Source organism: Ictalurus punctatus, chromosome 25, assembly GCF_001660625.3.
Source record: "Ictalurus punctatus breed USDA103 chromosome 25, Coco_2.0, whole genome shotgun sequence".
NCBI classification, from domain to species: Eukaryota; Metazoa; Chordata; class Actinopteri; order Siluriformes; family Ictaluridae; genus Ictalurus; species Ictalurus punctatus.
The window spans coordinates 6,085,789-6,102,114 of record NC_030440.2 but is presented as its reverse complement, the minus strand read 5'-3'; the positions used below and the strand labels follow the sequence as shown (position 1 = coordinate 6,102,114).

The following is a 16,326-nucleotide window of genomic DNA, read 5'->3' as shown; positions in this document are numbered from 1 at the left end:
TTCGCAGGCACTGTGACTACGGTAATCACTATTCAGCCTACATGCTCATCCACTATACATCAACAACTACTGAATTAATCCTCCTGGCTGCTGGAGAATTTATTGTTATGTGCAAGTGAACGAAAAATAAATGTGTCATAAATAAAAAACAGATGAAAAGGCGATGTGACTAAATGAGCAGCCGCACTTCTGCTTAAATCCAGAGCTGTTTGTTGATTTTGAGGTGGCTCGTTCGTCACGACAGACAGCCTCCTGCGGTCTCTATAGTAGGCTTGCTTCCTTAGTCATCATGGCAGCATGCAAGTATTCACACACACACACACACACACGTTTTTCTTACTATCCTTGTGAGGACCTTCCACTGACATAATGGTTAATGCTATACCTATAAACAAAACCCTAACCTAAGTAACCAAAACGAAAGCTTTTGGCTCTTTTTATTTATTTATTTATTCATTCATTCATTCATTTATTTATTTATAAAAACCGTTTTCTTCATGGGTACCGGTCAAATGCCCCCACAGGGTCAAATATTCCTATTCTTGTCCCTACAACGATATAAAAACCTATAAATATATACACACACACACATTTTTGCATAAAACCCACAACTACTGCCATCTATCCCGTAATACTTTGCAAATTCACACATATACGTTATGTGCACTGCGTATGAGGAAGAGAGTTCTCTTCATAAATTATATATCAGCTGCTGTGTCAAGTCTTAATAGAAGGTTAAAATCAAGCTTTCTTTTTCAGCATCTGGACAGACTACAGAGAGACTTTGATAGCAGATGACAAGAACAGTAGCTCTCCCTTGAGTATCTCTCTCGTCTTGACACTAATGCATCTTTCTAAGCAATAATTAAGGTGGAGAAAAAAAAAAAAATGAATTGAGACACGAGTCTGCTGCATTTCTACATGCTGTACTCTAATACCTAAATCACACAGGGCTCTTACAGACAAGGTGGAGCACAAGGATAAGACTTCTACCGACAGCACGAGATCCATTTAATACTCCAAGCGCACTGGCTTCCTCTTGTACCGTAGACAAGAGCTGAGGGATGCCGAGTGTGTTAGGATTCCTCCCTAAAGCACCCGTCTGAGCTCAGCCGAGACAGGCCTGGCAAGAAAGAGCGTTGGGAGACATGACTGAGCAGCACTTGAAACCAAATGCTGATGGAGTTAGGCTAGCGACCATATTTAGATAGCTATCTCAGAGGCGCCTGGTTCAGTCTTAATCACTCTGGAGACCATTGTGTTGGATCCACAGCAGACTATACTGTTCGTCTCGGATGAAGCGAGTAGAACACAAAGGCCTGGTTTAACATGTGAACAATACGGTTTAGCACAGCAAACATGGCTGGGTGCTATAATCAGTGAATAATTTATCAGTGATAGGAGTAGAATAGCGTTTACAGTGTATGGGCTGTAAAAGAAAACCAACTGAGATCACGTCAGTCATGCCATTGTCTGAGACAGGTCCGAGTTACATGCTGTGTATAGTACAGTATAACTAATGAGCCTTTAGCAAAAGAAAGAAAAAAAAAAAGAATCAAACTGAAGCATAATGTGATATAACTGTGTGAACTGTGAAGAAAAAAACTAATTTTCCTGATTGTCACTCTGCTCTGCTCAAATGGCAGACACATGCTTTGTATTTCTTGCCCGAAACCGAGTTGAAAAACTCTGGGCTTGGACTTAATTGAGACCAATTTCTCATTTACATAATGACAGACCAAATTAGCGAGGAGGAGAGAAGTGAGGAGTGATGCAATTTGGCAGGAAGAGGCGAGCAGAGGGAAGAAAAGGGAAGAGAGGAAGGGAAGTTATGGTGCCGCTCTTCTCTGTGCCTACCTTCACTGTCGGAGCTGAAACTGGCACCCCTGCACGCTTGGCGCCCAGCTCGTTACTGCTCGTCGTCACGGCAATGGTGACCGGAGTGGGCAGGAGGGAGGGAATAACAGGAAGAGGAAGCAGCCCAGGCCGGTTGTTGCCATTAGCAAGTGTAGGGCCAGCAGGGGTGCAGGCGTTATTGGTCACTCCGTTGTGGAGGAGTGCAGGCCGGTCGCGACGCTCCCACACGCCCCGGTAGTCCCTCTCGAACCGGTGGTGGTGACGCGACATCACTTCCTTTCAGAGCCAATGTGGCACTGTCTGAGCGAGAGACAAACAGACAGGGACAAAAAAAACAAACAAACAAAAAAAAACAACAACTATGAGGTACTGTGAAAAACAAAACCAGAAATAGAACAATGCGGAGCAAAAAGCACACGAGAATTTTTTTTTCACTCTTTGAAAAACTACCCACGTGTGCGGAGAAAAGTGTTAGTGCACACAAACATATACACTCACGTATGGACAGAGTCAACAGAGCTGTGCGGAATGCAAACAGCTTCCCCGAGTATCCAGCTGCAAACATTTTCGACAGATGCTGCTACTCTGTTTGATTGACACACAAACTCCAAATGCTCCATTTACTTACGGTAAAAGCCATTCTGCCGGTCCATAATGAGTGGAAAGATTTGCATTTACTCACAAGGACCAAGAAGAAAACGGCAACACTTGCTGCTGGAGGGAAGTTTCGCTCTATTCCATATGGCTCAAGGATCTATCCAGCTATACCAGGTTTCCTTAATGACTTAACTTGTATGGCTCCCAAAGCTCATAACTCAAACCCATCCAGAGTCCTAATTAACTGGACAGCCCATTTCATAACTCACTTTATTGCTTTAAACTGCTGATTGGTTCACAGGGAGCAGCCTGAGCAGACTACTAACCGCCTCTACTTCTCCCTCCTACTGTCAGAACAAAATGTTTGTTTTATTTCTTTAGGTTACTGAGTGGGTAGACTTAATTTTGCCTTATTTGCTGAGGCTTCTTTATCTAGCCAATCCTCTACAGGCAGTTGCACATAATAAGTCTGGAGACCCCAGGATGGGAATTGGCTTATTAGTTTCTCTCTTTGTACATGTGAGGGGAGATTAGGCTACTTAGCCAGTGAGGCAGTGTTGGCTATTCTGGTGCTACACAATAGAAATCAGGATTTATTGCATTTTAGCCATGCGTATTACATTGGGAAGTCAGTCGCATTGGTATACATCATGAAATAAACTGCTGTGGTGTTACTGTGTTGTATTGTGTCATTTTCTCCAACAACAAAAATGTGCTGGAACAGATAAGAAGCCATATGGGTTTTTTTTGTGTGTGTTTGTTTTTAAATAAACAAGCAAGGTTTGGAAGCTTGAAAATACAGTGAAAAGCCCTCTTTTTTTTTGTTGATGGAGAATGGATGCACTATTAACAGAAGACTGGAGCACCATCTTTACTAATGCATCATTCAGAATGATCAAAAAGGACAATAGGTGGGGTTTCTGCATGCATGGAAAGAAAAGAGCCATTTTCTTGTAAAAAAAAGGCTTCCATCAGCCATGTCATATTTTGGACCAGCTCCTCAAATTATTCCCCATAATAAGAATGACTTTCTTCTAATAATTACATTTCTTTCTACAAAATACGTAGTGATTATTCCTGAGTGCTACTGCACTGACCAGATTAATTTGTGGTGGTTTTTGCTTTGCTAATACTGATGCTATCGTTCATGGCTTTACTCTGCGTATATACAGTGTATGTGTGTGTGTATATATATATATATAAATATAGACGGAAACCACAGTGGCATAGTGGTTAGCACGTTTGTCTCGCACCTCTGGGGTGCGAATTCAAATCCCACGTCTGCCCTGTGTGTGCAGACTTTGCATGTTCTCTCTGTGCTTCAGGGGTTTCCTCCCCCAGTCCAAATGCATGCGTATTAAGCTGACTGGCTTTTCCAAATTGTGTGATTGTGGGTTGGGCACAGTCTATAGAGGTCTATACAGGATTTCGCAGAGTTTTGTTTGTGATTGTTGCAGCCAAAAATGCTTGAATTTGCTGCGTTTTTTTTTACAACAGTATCCCAGAGGGACTGATATGTATATATACACACACACACACACACACACACACACACAGGTGCGTGTCAAAAAATATATATATATCGTGGAAATGTTCGTTACACATAATGTGAAATATTTCGAGCCTTTTTTGTTTGTTTTAATCTTGATTACAGCTTACAACTCATGAAAATCAACAATCCAGCATCTCAAAATATTAGAAAAACGAATTCATAATGCAGGCGGCTATCGGCTGAATGTCAGTGTCAGCATTTGCACACATCGTAGAAATGCCTGCGGACAAAGTTTTTAAAATGCGTAAATGAAAAGATAATTAAATAAAACATAATCAGTTATTATTTCCCCATTGAAGATCCATCGAGTGAGGAGGTTATTTCACGTTTAAATACGGAGAGCAACTTTTACCTCAGGTGACGAGACAGCGTCTGATGTGGACGATGCTGATGATCAAAGTGAGAACTCGTTTCCTAAGTGGATTGGGTTATAAATGTAGAGGTAGGTGGGACGTCTTGGAGTGGACTCAAATGTGATTTTCTCCCTTTTCACTTTTTTTTTGGGGGGGGGTAACCAGACGTGTTATAACTTTAGTCATGATTGGCATGCTGTTTGTGCAAAAGAGATACAAATGCCAGCTCAGGAAAGCCTGAAATGTTACACGATTTGACTATATTTTTATTATACTGTATGTATGATATCCAAGTAAACACTGTGGGGGAAAAAAAAAGTTCTAAGCTTTAGTATGAACACTTGTTTTGATTCACAGAACAAGACAGAAGCCATAGGTTGCAATATCCAGTGAACGCAACATCAGCTACGTTTGTAAGCTGAGAGAGAACACGGAAAGTGAGACGGCAAGGAGCTGCCAATAAAAAGCATTGACCAGCACTTCACTCGCCACATTGAAATGCTTTTTAATGAGGTGGTTGAGATGGAAGGACTGTTTTACTGTTTCTGTTTTTTGGTTGTTGATTTATTTATTTATTTATTTTTTTCTACCAGAACTTCTTTGCAGGTGTTTTCAGCTGAGTGCTGGGTGCTGACATGACAGCTACTGTATATGATTAGAATCAATGTTCAGCACACACTCACGCACTCATGAGCAGAGAGAGGGGAAGAGAGAGAGAGTCAGGACTGAAGAGACAACTATAGAAAAAGTCACAGGTTTGATTAACCAAAGTACAAGTCTAATCCACATCTCTCTCGTTCTCGCTCTCTCTCTCTCTCACACACACACACACCTCCTGGGCCTGTCATGCACTCTAGGTGAAGAGCATGAACAAAGAATTGAGGATGGGTGGAGGGAGACACTGATGGAGCGAGATGCTCAGGAAGCTGCGGCAGCTCTCTCCATGCCGCTGCTGTTTTCTATCATCATTTTCTCTTTTCTGTCCTTCACCAGGGGGCTGTGACAAGTGAAGCACATGGGGCACATCTTTAAAGACCTATATAAAGCAATACTTTATGTACTCCAGTATGTTTGCAAAGATATTGCTGGTGACATTTTCATTTGGCTCAATACAGTGATTCTGATGTAGTTCTTGCAACCATGCTGAGTCTCTTGCAAACAGCATCGCAAACAGCAGGAGCTCTGTGATGATAAAATAAATAACGAAATAAATAAATATATGTGCACACACACCCACATACACCGATCAGCCATAACTTTAAAACCAGGCGACATGACTAACATTGATTATTTCGTTACAATGGCACCTGTCAAGGGGTGGGATATATTAGGCAGCGAGGGAACAATCAGTTCTCCAAGTTGATGTGCTGGAAGCAGAAAAAAAAAAAAAAAAAAACGGACAAGCGTACGGATCCGGGTGACTTTGACAAGGGCCAAATTGTGATGGCTAGACGACTGGGGAAGAGATGGCACCAGAATGCACTGTGGGAAGAAGGCAAGCTGGTGGAGGAAGTGAGATGCTCTGGGCAATGTTCTGCTGGGAAACCTTGGGTCCTGGCATTCATGTGGATGTTACTTTGACACGTACCACCTACCTAATCATTGTTGCAAAACAAGTACTGTACACTTTCATGGTAACAGTATTCCATAATGGCAGTGGCCTGTTTCAGCAGGATATTGCACCCTGTCAGACTGGACAAATTGTTCAGGAATTGTTTGAGGAACATGTCAAAGAGTCCAAGGTGTTGACTTGGCCTCCAAAATTCCCCAGATCTCAACCCGATCCGAGAATCTGTGGGATCTACTGGACTAACAGAACTTTAAAAATCTGCTGCTAACGTCTTGGTGCCAGATACCACAGCACACCTTCAGAGGTCTTGTGGAGTCCATGCCTCGACGGGACTGTTTTGGTGGCACAAGGGGGATCGTCACAGTGTTAGGCAGGTGGTTTTAATGTTATGGCAGATCGATGTGTGTCTCTGACAAAGGGTCAGATTTTCCTCCTTCCAAATCTCTTCGGTCGAAGCATATGTTCAGGCGACATTCTGATGCATTTAATATGAAATCGATCATTTTTCAAACTTGTGGAGTCAACATCAGCTTGATCGCACATTGTTATTAAAGCAAAAAAAGCGGACAAAACAAATACTAAGAAACTCTGAAACTGATATAAATATTATAAAAAGATTCACCTTTTCACTCACGGTGTTTGAATAATATGATTTTGTAATGAAAATTACTGTATAACAGTAAATTAGAAAATAATGCAAAATACAGTAGAAGCATTTTCACTAGTGGTCTCAGCCTTCTGGACACACCCGAAATCAGGGTGTGCATAACAGTGCAGAGAGCAACCTTCAAGATCCTGAAGCTTCTGGCCAGTAAAGTGTAGAAAAGATATCACTTGCTCTGGGTGAAGCATCTAAGGCTGAGATTTATTCTCACCAGATTAGCTGAAGCCAGAGCCACTGCTGCACTCATTTGCACTCAAGTTGCACTCCATTCACAGCAAACCAGATTCCACCATCATATACGTCGATCCAGAAGAGCTTTCCACTCAAACTAATAGGATGCAGCACGTGCACGGCGAGTCGTACTGTTAAGATGTCACAACTCTACTAGAGCGTCTTAAATCCACCAAATGGTCAGAAGATGGGACATTACACTAAACAACGAACGGTACAGTCCTCCACAGTTACATGCTCTAAATCCTAGAGGCCCGCTTCTAGCCCCCACTCGAGTCCTGTCACATACGAAACAATGGAATCAAACCCACTCATATATACGTCCATACACTCATGCAAATGAAAAGAGACAGCTGCTCCAGGATAGCCCGGATAGTGAGAGAGACTGGTGCAGCTACAGAAAATAGCCACAGACAGCGCAGGAAGTCCTGCATTGAGAGATCTGATGATAAAAGAGAGAAGGAGGAGGCAGTGTACTGTTGTTGCAGTGTGGGCACTCACTAGCACCTACACTGCAAATCTATCAGCTATTTTTATAAGCGTCTAGAGGCAAAAGAACACAAGCATCTCGACCGAATTGCGATAGACTCCATAGAAACTCTGTCTTTAAAAAGTTCCACTTTCGGCTGTCCAGACAACAGACGCTGACAAAAGAATAACCACCAACAGAGATAGTCCTGATGGCACAGCAGGGTCAGTTCAATCTAAATCCTTTATGGGAAGCAGTGCCTCGATTTATGGGCCTAACTGAAATTCAAACAGAGTACATTAGCACTCGTGGAATTCACAGAGGCCTTGCCTCTTTCCGCAAGCCCAGGCTGCTTTCATACCCAAATAAAGTAAATGGCCTCACTTAAACTCTTTATCTACTATCAACGCTCCAAGGCTATACAGTTGAACAGCCTCGCCAAAGACTTAATGTACAATACACGAATATGAACCTCCATAAGATAGCCTGCTACCGCCCTCCCTGCTGATCCCAGTGACCGTGGCCAATAAAATCACTACCGGCATAATTCAAACTTCAAAATATGCAGCTAAAAAAAATGACACATTAGCTTTGGCCTGTCTACTATCATAAACTATTCTGAAGCATACCTTTGTTTTCTCCTTTTTTATCAAATCAAACTCCAAACCACCATTATCCTCATAAAAAATATTTCCTTACAACCCTTATACAATTAAATACACACAATTATGATGTTGTAATGAGTTATAACACAATTGCCTGGTTTCTCTCAAATGTCCTCTCGTAAATTAAGGGGCAGGTGGTTGAAGTTGAAGGAACATACAGGTCCCTTGGTAACCTGAATACAGAGATGCTTTGTAAAAAGGGCCAGCAACAACTATTTTGCGTCTGAAAACTGTCGAAATTTCATGTTGATTAGACCATGAAGAACTTATGGTTATCCATCCATCCATCCGTCCATCTTCTACCGCTTACTCCTTTTCAGGGTCATGGGGAACCTGGAGCCTATCCCAGGGAGCATCGGGCACAAGGCGGGGTACACCCTGGATAGGGTGCCAGTCCATCGCAGGGCACAATCACATACACACTCACAAATACACTACGGACACTTTAGACACGCCAATCAGCCTACCATGCATGTTTTTGGACTGGGGGAGGAAACCGAGTACCTGGAGGAAACCCCCGCAGCACGGGGAGAACATGCAAACTCCGCACACACAGGGCCACGGCGGGAATCGAACCCCCGACCCTAGAGGTGTGAGGCGAACGTGCCAACAACTAAGCCACCATGCCCCCTAACTTATGGTCTTATATATATATATATATATTTTTTTTTTTTTACAAATCCTACACATAGTCTGTAATATGCTGGTATGGCAAAATAATGAAGGTCAGCAGTAAAATCCTAAGTGCCCAAGAAAGGAATCTCACTGTTCTGTATAACAAACAGGAAGTGCGGAAAGCTAAATCTATCCTATCAGTCAGTACCCATCCCCTACCTCCTGGCTCCCGGTTTAGATTTCCCCCTGTACAGAGCAATAAATATAGATATTTATTTATTCCTAAAGCAGTTTCCCTTCTTAATTCAGGATGGTTTAGGTTAGTTGGTTAGAAGTGATGTTTTTTTTTTCTTCTCAGTGATGATTTTTTTTATGATTAGTATTTTTTAAAAATATTTTTTTTGTCTTGTGTGTATGTTTCTATGTCTTGCCGTAAAACCCATTGTCCTTTGGGGACAAATAAAGTTGAAGGAAGTGAAGTGAAGTAAAAGCAGAGTTACAAATCTTTCGTCCTGAAGAAAACTTCACGCCAAACGCTTGGCTTAAAAGCCCTGCCATCCCCTGCCACATTGTATACGGTTAATTATCTGTTAATATGAAGAGCAGATGCGCAACAATGGTGCTGTTTACTGCCTGGTGGCAGACTGAAAATAAAGTTGAAGTAATGAAACATTAATGTTTCAGGCTTCGAGCCAGAATTAAATAGTGGAGAAACACAAACAATGGCTTTTGGTTTTTAGCAGCAAGCTGAAGCTGTAGATATTTTCTCCACAAAATATGCCTGTCTGCCACTGATCACTTCCAGTTAAATTAACAGCATCTATAAAACTTTCAAAGCCAATAATATACACCGACTGCCAATTCTGAGCATGAAAAGTATTAGTGCGGCAGTTTCTGAAGAAATGAAGGGATCGACCGAGAGTCACGGATTGGGAAAACAAACAAACGCGAAACTGTTTGAATCTGTAAAACACAAAGACAGAATGATGGTGTGATTTGTTGACAGTTAAACTTCTGGTTTCAGACTTTGCTTGACAGCACATGACATGCCTTATTAATATTTATATATTGCGCTGAAATTAGAGCATGCTGATTAAATCACATTTCAGATGCAAAAGAAAAAAATTCTTTCTAATAAGCACGCAGGGTGAGGGCTACAATACCCCCTCCTCAATTCACCCATTCATGCATAGTAGACTGTAATTAAGCCAGACTCTTTGTTATTTCTTAGACAAAACAGGCCACATGATCAATCTGACAGACACAACTGCATCACTGGAGAGGTCTTGTGGACAAATCTGGGGGCATGACTGCACCAAAAGCAGTAGCAATCTCACTCACAGTTTATAAAAATTAAACAATAAATAAATATGCAGGAAGAGAAAACTAAGAAAGATGAATGTTCCTAGAGAAGAGATGCAAGTGTGGGGAGGTCAAATATCATGACTGAGTGAGAGCGGGCGAGTGATTACTGTATGTAGGTTGGTAGGTGTGTCTGAGAGTTAATGAAACTACATTTTCTGAGATTTTAACAGAGGTGTTCGTATCGCACATCATAAAAGACAATCTTCGCATCCGTTAATTTTCATTGTAGGAGAAAACTGGTTTATTTTGGACATTTTTCCATTATTTTCGTCTTCCGGGTTTAAACTATCGTCCTGTCACACGCCACAGGCAGTGACGTGTGCAGGCAATGTACTATAGCAGAGGTTGCCAAACTTTTCCCGGACAAGGCCCCCCAAATGGCATTAACATTTGACCGAGGCCCCCCTTTTGCAAGAAAAACACATAAAAAATACAGACTTCTGAATATTTAGCACGTTCGCCTCACACCTCCAGGGTCCGGGGTTCGAGTCCCGCCGGGGCCATGCGTGTGCGGAGTTTGCATGTTCTCCCTATGCTGCGGGGGTTTCCTCCGGGTACTCCGGTTTCCTCCCCCAGTCCAAAGACATGCATGGTAGGCTGATTGGCGTGTCTAAAGTGTCTGTAGTGTATGAATGGGTGTGTGAGCGTGTATGTGATTGTGCCCTGCGATGGACTGGCACCCTGTCCAGGGTGTACCCCGCCTTGTGCCCGATGCTCCCTGGGATAGGCTCCAGGTTCCCCGTGACCCTGAAAAGGAGTAAGCGGTAGAAGATGGATGGATGGACTTCTGAATATATCCCTCTTTTTTATTAATAATTACATCTTACATCTTTACATTACATTAGGAATTGATTGTGTGTGTGTGGTTGTCTGAGAGTGAGAATTTATTTTTCACACCAAATTGTTGAGGCCCCCCGGGCGCCCCCACTTTGAAAACCATTGTACATCGATGACGCGTCGGGGTCTCATAATTATTCATGAGCCTGAGTGTTCTTATCCTATGAGAAGATGCTGTCTCTTGATTATTCATGACAGCACGTGGTGCCTTCCTACAGATGTAGCAGATGAGAGAGGCGTTCAAATGGGTCGCAGGTGTTTGTTTCAGTGGTGTAAGAGTTCGAGTGTGTTTTTTCGGGAGAGCTATGAGAATTGGAGAAAGGTGGATTTCGGACTTCCTCGTGAAAGCAATTTGCGTCTCGAAGTCCCGAAGACTTTTCCATCCTTTCAAATGAGGCATGTGTCTAATTTTTAACCGACAGTTTTACTCGACTTTTGAGCTAATTAAACCGCTGAAACCTCCGTGGGCCGTCACATGCAAAACTATTCAACGAGACTCCGCGTAGAAGGGAAGAGCCTTTGCCTTTTTATTCGTGAAAAGCTCGAGCCTATTAGCTAACTACTATTCTGACATTTCTCTCATCCACGCTGCCTCCGGTTTTGTTTTGTTTTCCTCCATAGTCATGCCAGGGGCTAATGGTTCAAATAGACAGGGCGGAGGACCTGCAATGCTATCTATTGTGTCTCCATTTAGCCCTGCCGATCGAGGAGCAGAGAAGTCCTCTGCCTCATCTGCAAACTTTTCGTCAATATCCATCTTTATTGTTTAGTGTTCTGAAGGCTCAACCCCCTCACCCTCCCCTGCCACGCCCACTCCCCCTCCCTTCTTCGCACAGCCATCCACGCCCATTTAAGCTGCATTTTTCAAAAACATTGAGACGTAGACTTGAGCTGAAAGAGGGAGGTTTCATGACAGAAGAAAGAGAAGAGAGAGAGAGAGAGATTAAAGCCAAGCTGCATTTTGCCCCCTAATCAAACGAGTCCATTATCTTTGCGGAGAAACATTTGTGTTCAGATGAGGAGAGGCTTTGATGCTCAGCAACAAAAGACGAGAGTGAGGGGTACTTGAGCTCAGGACAGGTACAGACAGCCTGGCGCAAAGAGTACTTTTTATGCAAGCTCGGGTCCTGGCACACTGCTCAGTATCTCCATTATAATCAGCATTTCTCTGGGAATCAAGGCTTACAGTGACCTGTGTCACGGTTAAATGTACAGCTCTTGAAAATAAACTTTAGCATGAATCAAGCCTGAGCAGCTTGTAGGCACGCTCTCCTCATCCTCTTATGATGCCAATCTTCAAGCATCTGACATGTTCAGTCAGTAAAACATGCTTCAGTAGTGTTCGTCACGTAATCCGTATACACACATACACAAACATGCACCGATGACACTAAACGAGGCTCACCCGTAGTATTTTTTGTTATAAACATAACGATCACTGAGGCCTGGGAAGAGAGCTGGCATAGCAGTGCAAGAGATCTCATATTTGAAGAGTTTATTCCGAGGGACGTATTCAGACTAGGTGATGAAGGTCAAAATATACATCGACAGATACACAAGGAAAGTACCATATGTTACACCGGTGCTTAAGATGATTTTCTCAGTGGCTTGTTTATTACATTCCCACGTCCTCTTGACCAAGCCTACCCCAAATCCAGACTAAACTCAACACCTGCATCTCCCAGAGCTTACACTCTAACAACGAACAATATACTGTGATATTTAAAAGTAACATTATACAATTAGCATTATTAAAAACACTGTTTCTAGAAATAGTTCTTTCACAGAGGTCCTAAAATGGTCCTGTATGATTAGAGATATCGGCATTGATATTTAGTCCCTGAGAATGAGCAACCTAATTCACTGACACATGACAAAATTCATTCACTGTATAATAACATACAGAGGTAACGGTGATGACGAGAGACCACCTCTCATGTCATGGAGTGATATAAAATGCCCACGGGCATAAAGTTTAAAAGTCGCCCAATTCTGTGAGAAAACGGGTACACTGCTTTTGGAGGTTTTTATTCAGTTATAGATCTAGACAAACCCCCAAAGCACTTACCTTTAAGCCATATAGAAGTTGACCTATAAGACACGGTTCATCGGAAAATGTGCAATATGATACGGCGTGAAATCTTTACAACGTTTTACAAGATTTATTCCAACAGGATAATATACAGAAATGAAAAGTACTAAAGAATCAAATATACTGGACATCTAATAGTACAACCCCAATTCCAAAAAAGTTGGGACGCTGGGTGAAATGTAAATAAAAACAGAATGCAATGATTTGCAAATCTCATAAACCCATATGTTATTCGCCATAGAACATAGAAAATATATCAAATGTTTAAAGCCAGGAAATGTACCAATTTAAGAAAAAAAAAATAAGGTCATTTTAAATGTCATGGTCACAACACGTCTCAAAAGGTTGGGACGGGGCAACAAAAGGCTGGAAAAGTAAGTGCTACTAAAAAGAAACAGCTGGAGGAACATTTTGCAACTAATTTGGTTAACTGGCAACATTTCAGTGACATGATGGGTATAAAAAGATGATCTTAAAGAGGTAGAGTCTTTCAGAAGTAAAGATGGGATGGAATCTGGATGGAAGCATACGTTGCTCTAAAACCTGTATATACCTTGCAGCATTAAATGGTCCCTTTCCAGATGTGCAAGCTGCAGTGGACACCTAAGAGATACTTCTATTTTGGTGGAAAAAGACTTTACCTTTCTGGTAAAAATCTTTGCACCATCAGTCAAATATTGGAAGCTCGTGATAGTTATATGGATGGAAAATTAGACATCACATGAAAACTACTATTTTGCAAAAATCAATAAGGAACAGTGTTTTGTTCATTTTCTGGTGGTTGAACCTACTTCATCAAACAAAACAAAATCTGCTCATCCCAGGAAGCCGGGCTACTGCTTTGTCCACCTCTACGGTCTCATATTGTCGTATCTCCAATCTGTAAGACAATGTTTAAATGAAGTGTCTGACAGATTTCTCTGGCTGGGTCGCTGCACAAAAGAATAGGAGCCAGTGACATGTAAAAAGGAAAGAAGATGAGAGAAGCTGTAATTAAATGTCCAACCACCATTTGCCACCATATGTATCATATGTATGAATCAATGTAACACGTTCGCTTGTTCCCCCTAGCTTTTTGTTGATGTAATGAAGCGAGCGCAGCTGATGTACAAAGCCGCACACGATGAACTGAAGCATGTTTCAGAAGCAGAGCGTGAGTGGATGAGAGTCTCCACACATGGCCTCCAGCTGTGCACCTATTCCTCACTCTACACACACTCTACACAAACTCACACACACACGCGCACAGGTTCTCAGTGAAGAGAGAAAAATAAATGAAGTACAGTAAGTTAAGATGGATACTGCATCAAGCCCAGATCAACAGAGCATGAACAAGCCAAAAATGACTTGCGAGAAAAGACGCTAAATTAAGCAAAGACAGACGGAGTGAAATGAGGCATGCAGAGCTACAAATACCCTGCACCTTCTTCACGAAAATGAAAAATGGTATTTCTTTTATACAATGACCAGGCTGGGGTTTAGTCTTTGACAAACGTTCATCTTAATAGAAGTAGAAAAAAAGAGCGAGCCGGTGTGCGGACTGGTATGTGGCTCTTATGGAGGGGTCGTATGTAACCCGCTAAAAGCGCTAAATCATGCCCTAGCCTCAGCGACAGTCCACTTCAATCATTTGTCGAGTGACATCCTGTGCCAATGCATCAAAGCCATGAGCAAGCTTTTCTCTTCGTAAAAGGGAGAAACAATCAAGCAGGGAGCAGAAATCCCATTTCAGAGGTCTACAGTCTCAGCACCGCCTCCTGTCCAACCTTTTATAGGCCATCGAGAGCAACCGCTGTCCCTTATAAAACACTTAAATATTGGGATAGGACTAGAGAAGGATTTAGAGGTTATCCAAAAGATTGTTTATGTGAAGCCTTCAATCTGTTGTCCCCTCTCAGACGGTCACATTGACCGTTCGACGGGAACGTGGCTAATTTACAAGTACAGATAAAGCTCATGTGAAGTTCTTCTTGACCTCTGGCTGCTGTTGTCTTCGCAAACAGAGTCATCATTACACTCTTTAACCTATTAACGGGAGCATTTCTGTTAATAGTCTGAAAGCTAAGGCTTTGTCAAGATACGACACGCTATCAGAACTACAAATCTGACAAGGCTATTCTGAGAGCCACTATCAGATCGGAGTAGACTGGCACATCCAAGCTCTTTCACTACAGGCTTTCAGCTGACAACACGTAGCGAAACACTACAGAACCCCCCAGGGTTGAATTCTGAGTTCAGCCCTGTTGCATTCTCCATTCTGATTGGCTGACACATGTTCTGAGGTGTGCAATTAATTTTCAGTAAATGCACAGCTAGAGTAGTTCCAGTCAGGTCCTGACCGCATTACGGTTCCAGATCACTTCGCCAGGTTAACTGAAATAACGGAAAGGTTAGCCTACTGTCTACCACAGCGCACACATTTAACAACAAACAAAATGACAGAAAATTGAGATTTTTCCAGAAATAAGTAAGGAATCACTGACGACGGGCCGTTTTATTATTAGGAAAAATAATACGCACCCGAGGTGTCAATGCGGCCACGAGGTGAAGCGGAGGCTTGAGCCACTGATGTGCAGTTATTGGAGAGAGAGAGAGAGAGAGAGACAGAGAGACAGAGAGAGAGAGATGAGACAGAAAAGCCGCTCAACAAGTATCAATATGTATTTATTTATTCGTTGCAATTTCTGCAGTAATAAAAAAACAAAAAACCCTGTGAACAAGTAGGCCTGTCGATATTTATTTATTTATTTATTTATTTATTTATTTATTCTATTTTTATATTATCAGCATGAAACACACACTCTCTCTTTCTCCAATAAATACATATCATTGGCTCAAGCCTCTGCTACCAGCTCTAAAATGACGTTTTAGAATTAGCAGTGGAGGCTTTAGATTGGATGCATGATAAATGAGTTTCACACACAAGAGCGTTTTAAAGACAAAAGGACAAAAACCGGACAAATATTTTGAAATAAAACCTCTGAACAATGTCTTGAGGTGTGGTAACTGGGGTATAAGCGGAATAATTGACTCTGGTCCGTCGTAACCTCGGGTGTGCATTATTTTCTAATAATTCAGCATCTTGTCGTCAATTGTTCCTTGACGATATACAGGATGGCCTGAAAGTCTCTATACATAGGGGAGTATGTTTGCCAGCACCATGTTGGTTGTGCCTTCGTCAGTGGATGTTTGTGGACCTCCACTTCTTGGTATGTGAATGAGAAGCAAGTATGAAACATTTTGGAAGACGTTTTGATAAAAAAAAAAAAGTGTTAATTTCCCCTATGTATGGAGACTCAAACAAAGAATACCAACCTGGAGTGTTTTGTTCTGGACAGGATAACTGATGCCTCAGAGCCATTGTGTGTGTTCATAAATAAAAGATAAGGAGGATGCCCTGGCATTAGATATGGCCTGCACAGAATATGAAATCAATGCTAATAGAAGAAGCAGGGCTTG

At 42.0% G+C, this 16,326-nt stretch overlaps 1 protein-coding gene across 1 annotated transcript in view; it reads right to left on the bottom strand.

Moving 5' to 3' along the window:
* LOC108258179 (kelch-like protein 29) overlaps positions 1-16,326 on the bottom strand; it is a 208,531-nt gene that overhangs the window by 126,971 nt on the left and 65,234 nt on the right. Inside the window, exon 3 of the mRNA XM_047150815.2 lies at positions 1,858-2,157. Coding sequence (XP_047006771.1) covers positions 1,858-2,127 — 270 coding nt within the window. The 5' untranslated portion in view covers positions 2,128-2,157. The remainder of the gene's footprint in view (positions 1-1,857; positions 2,158-16,326) is intronic.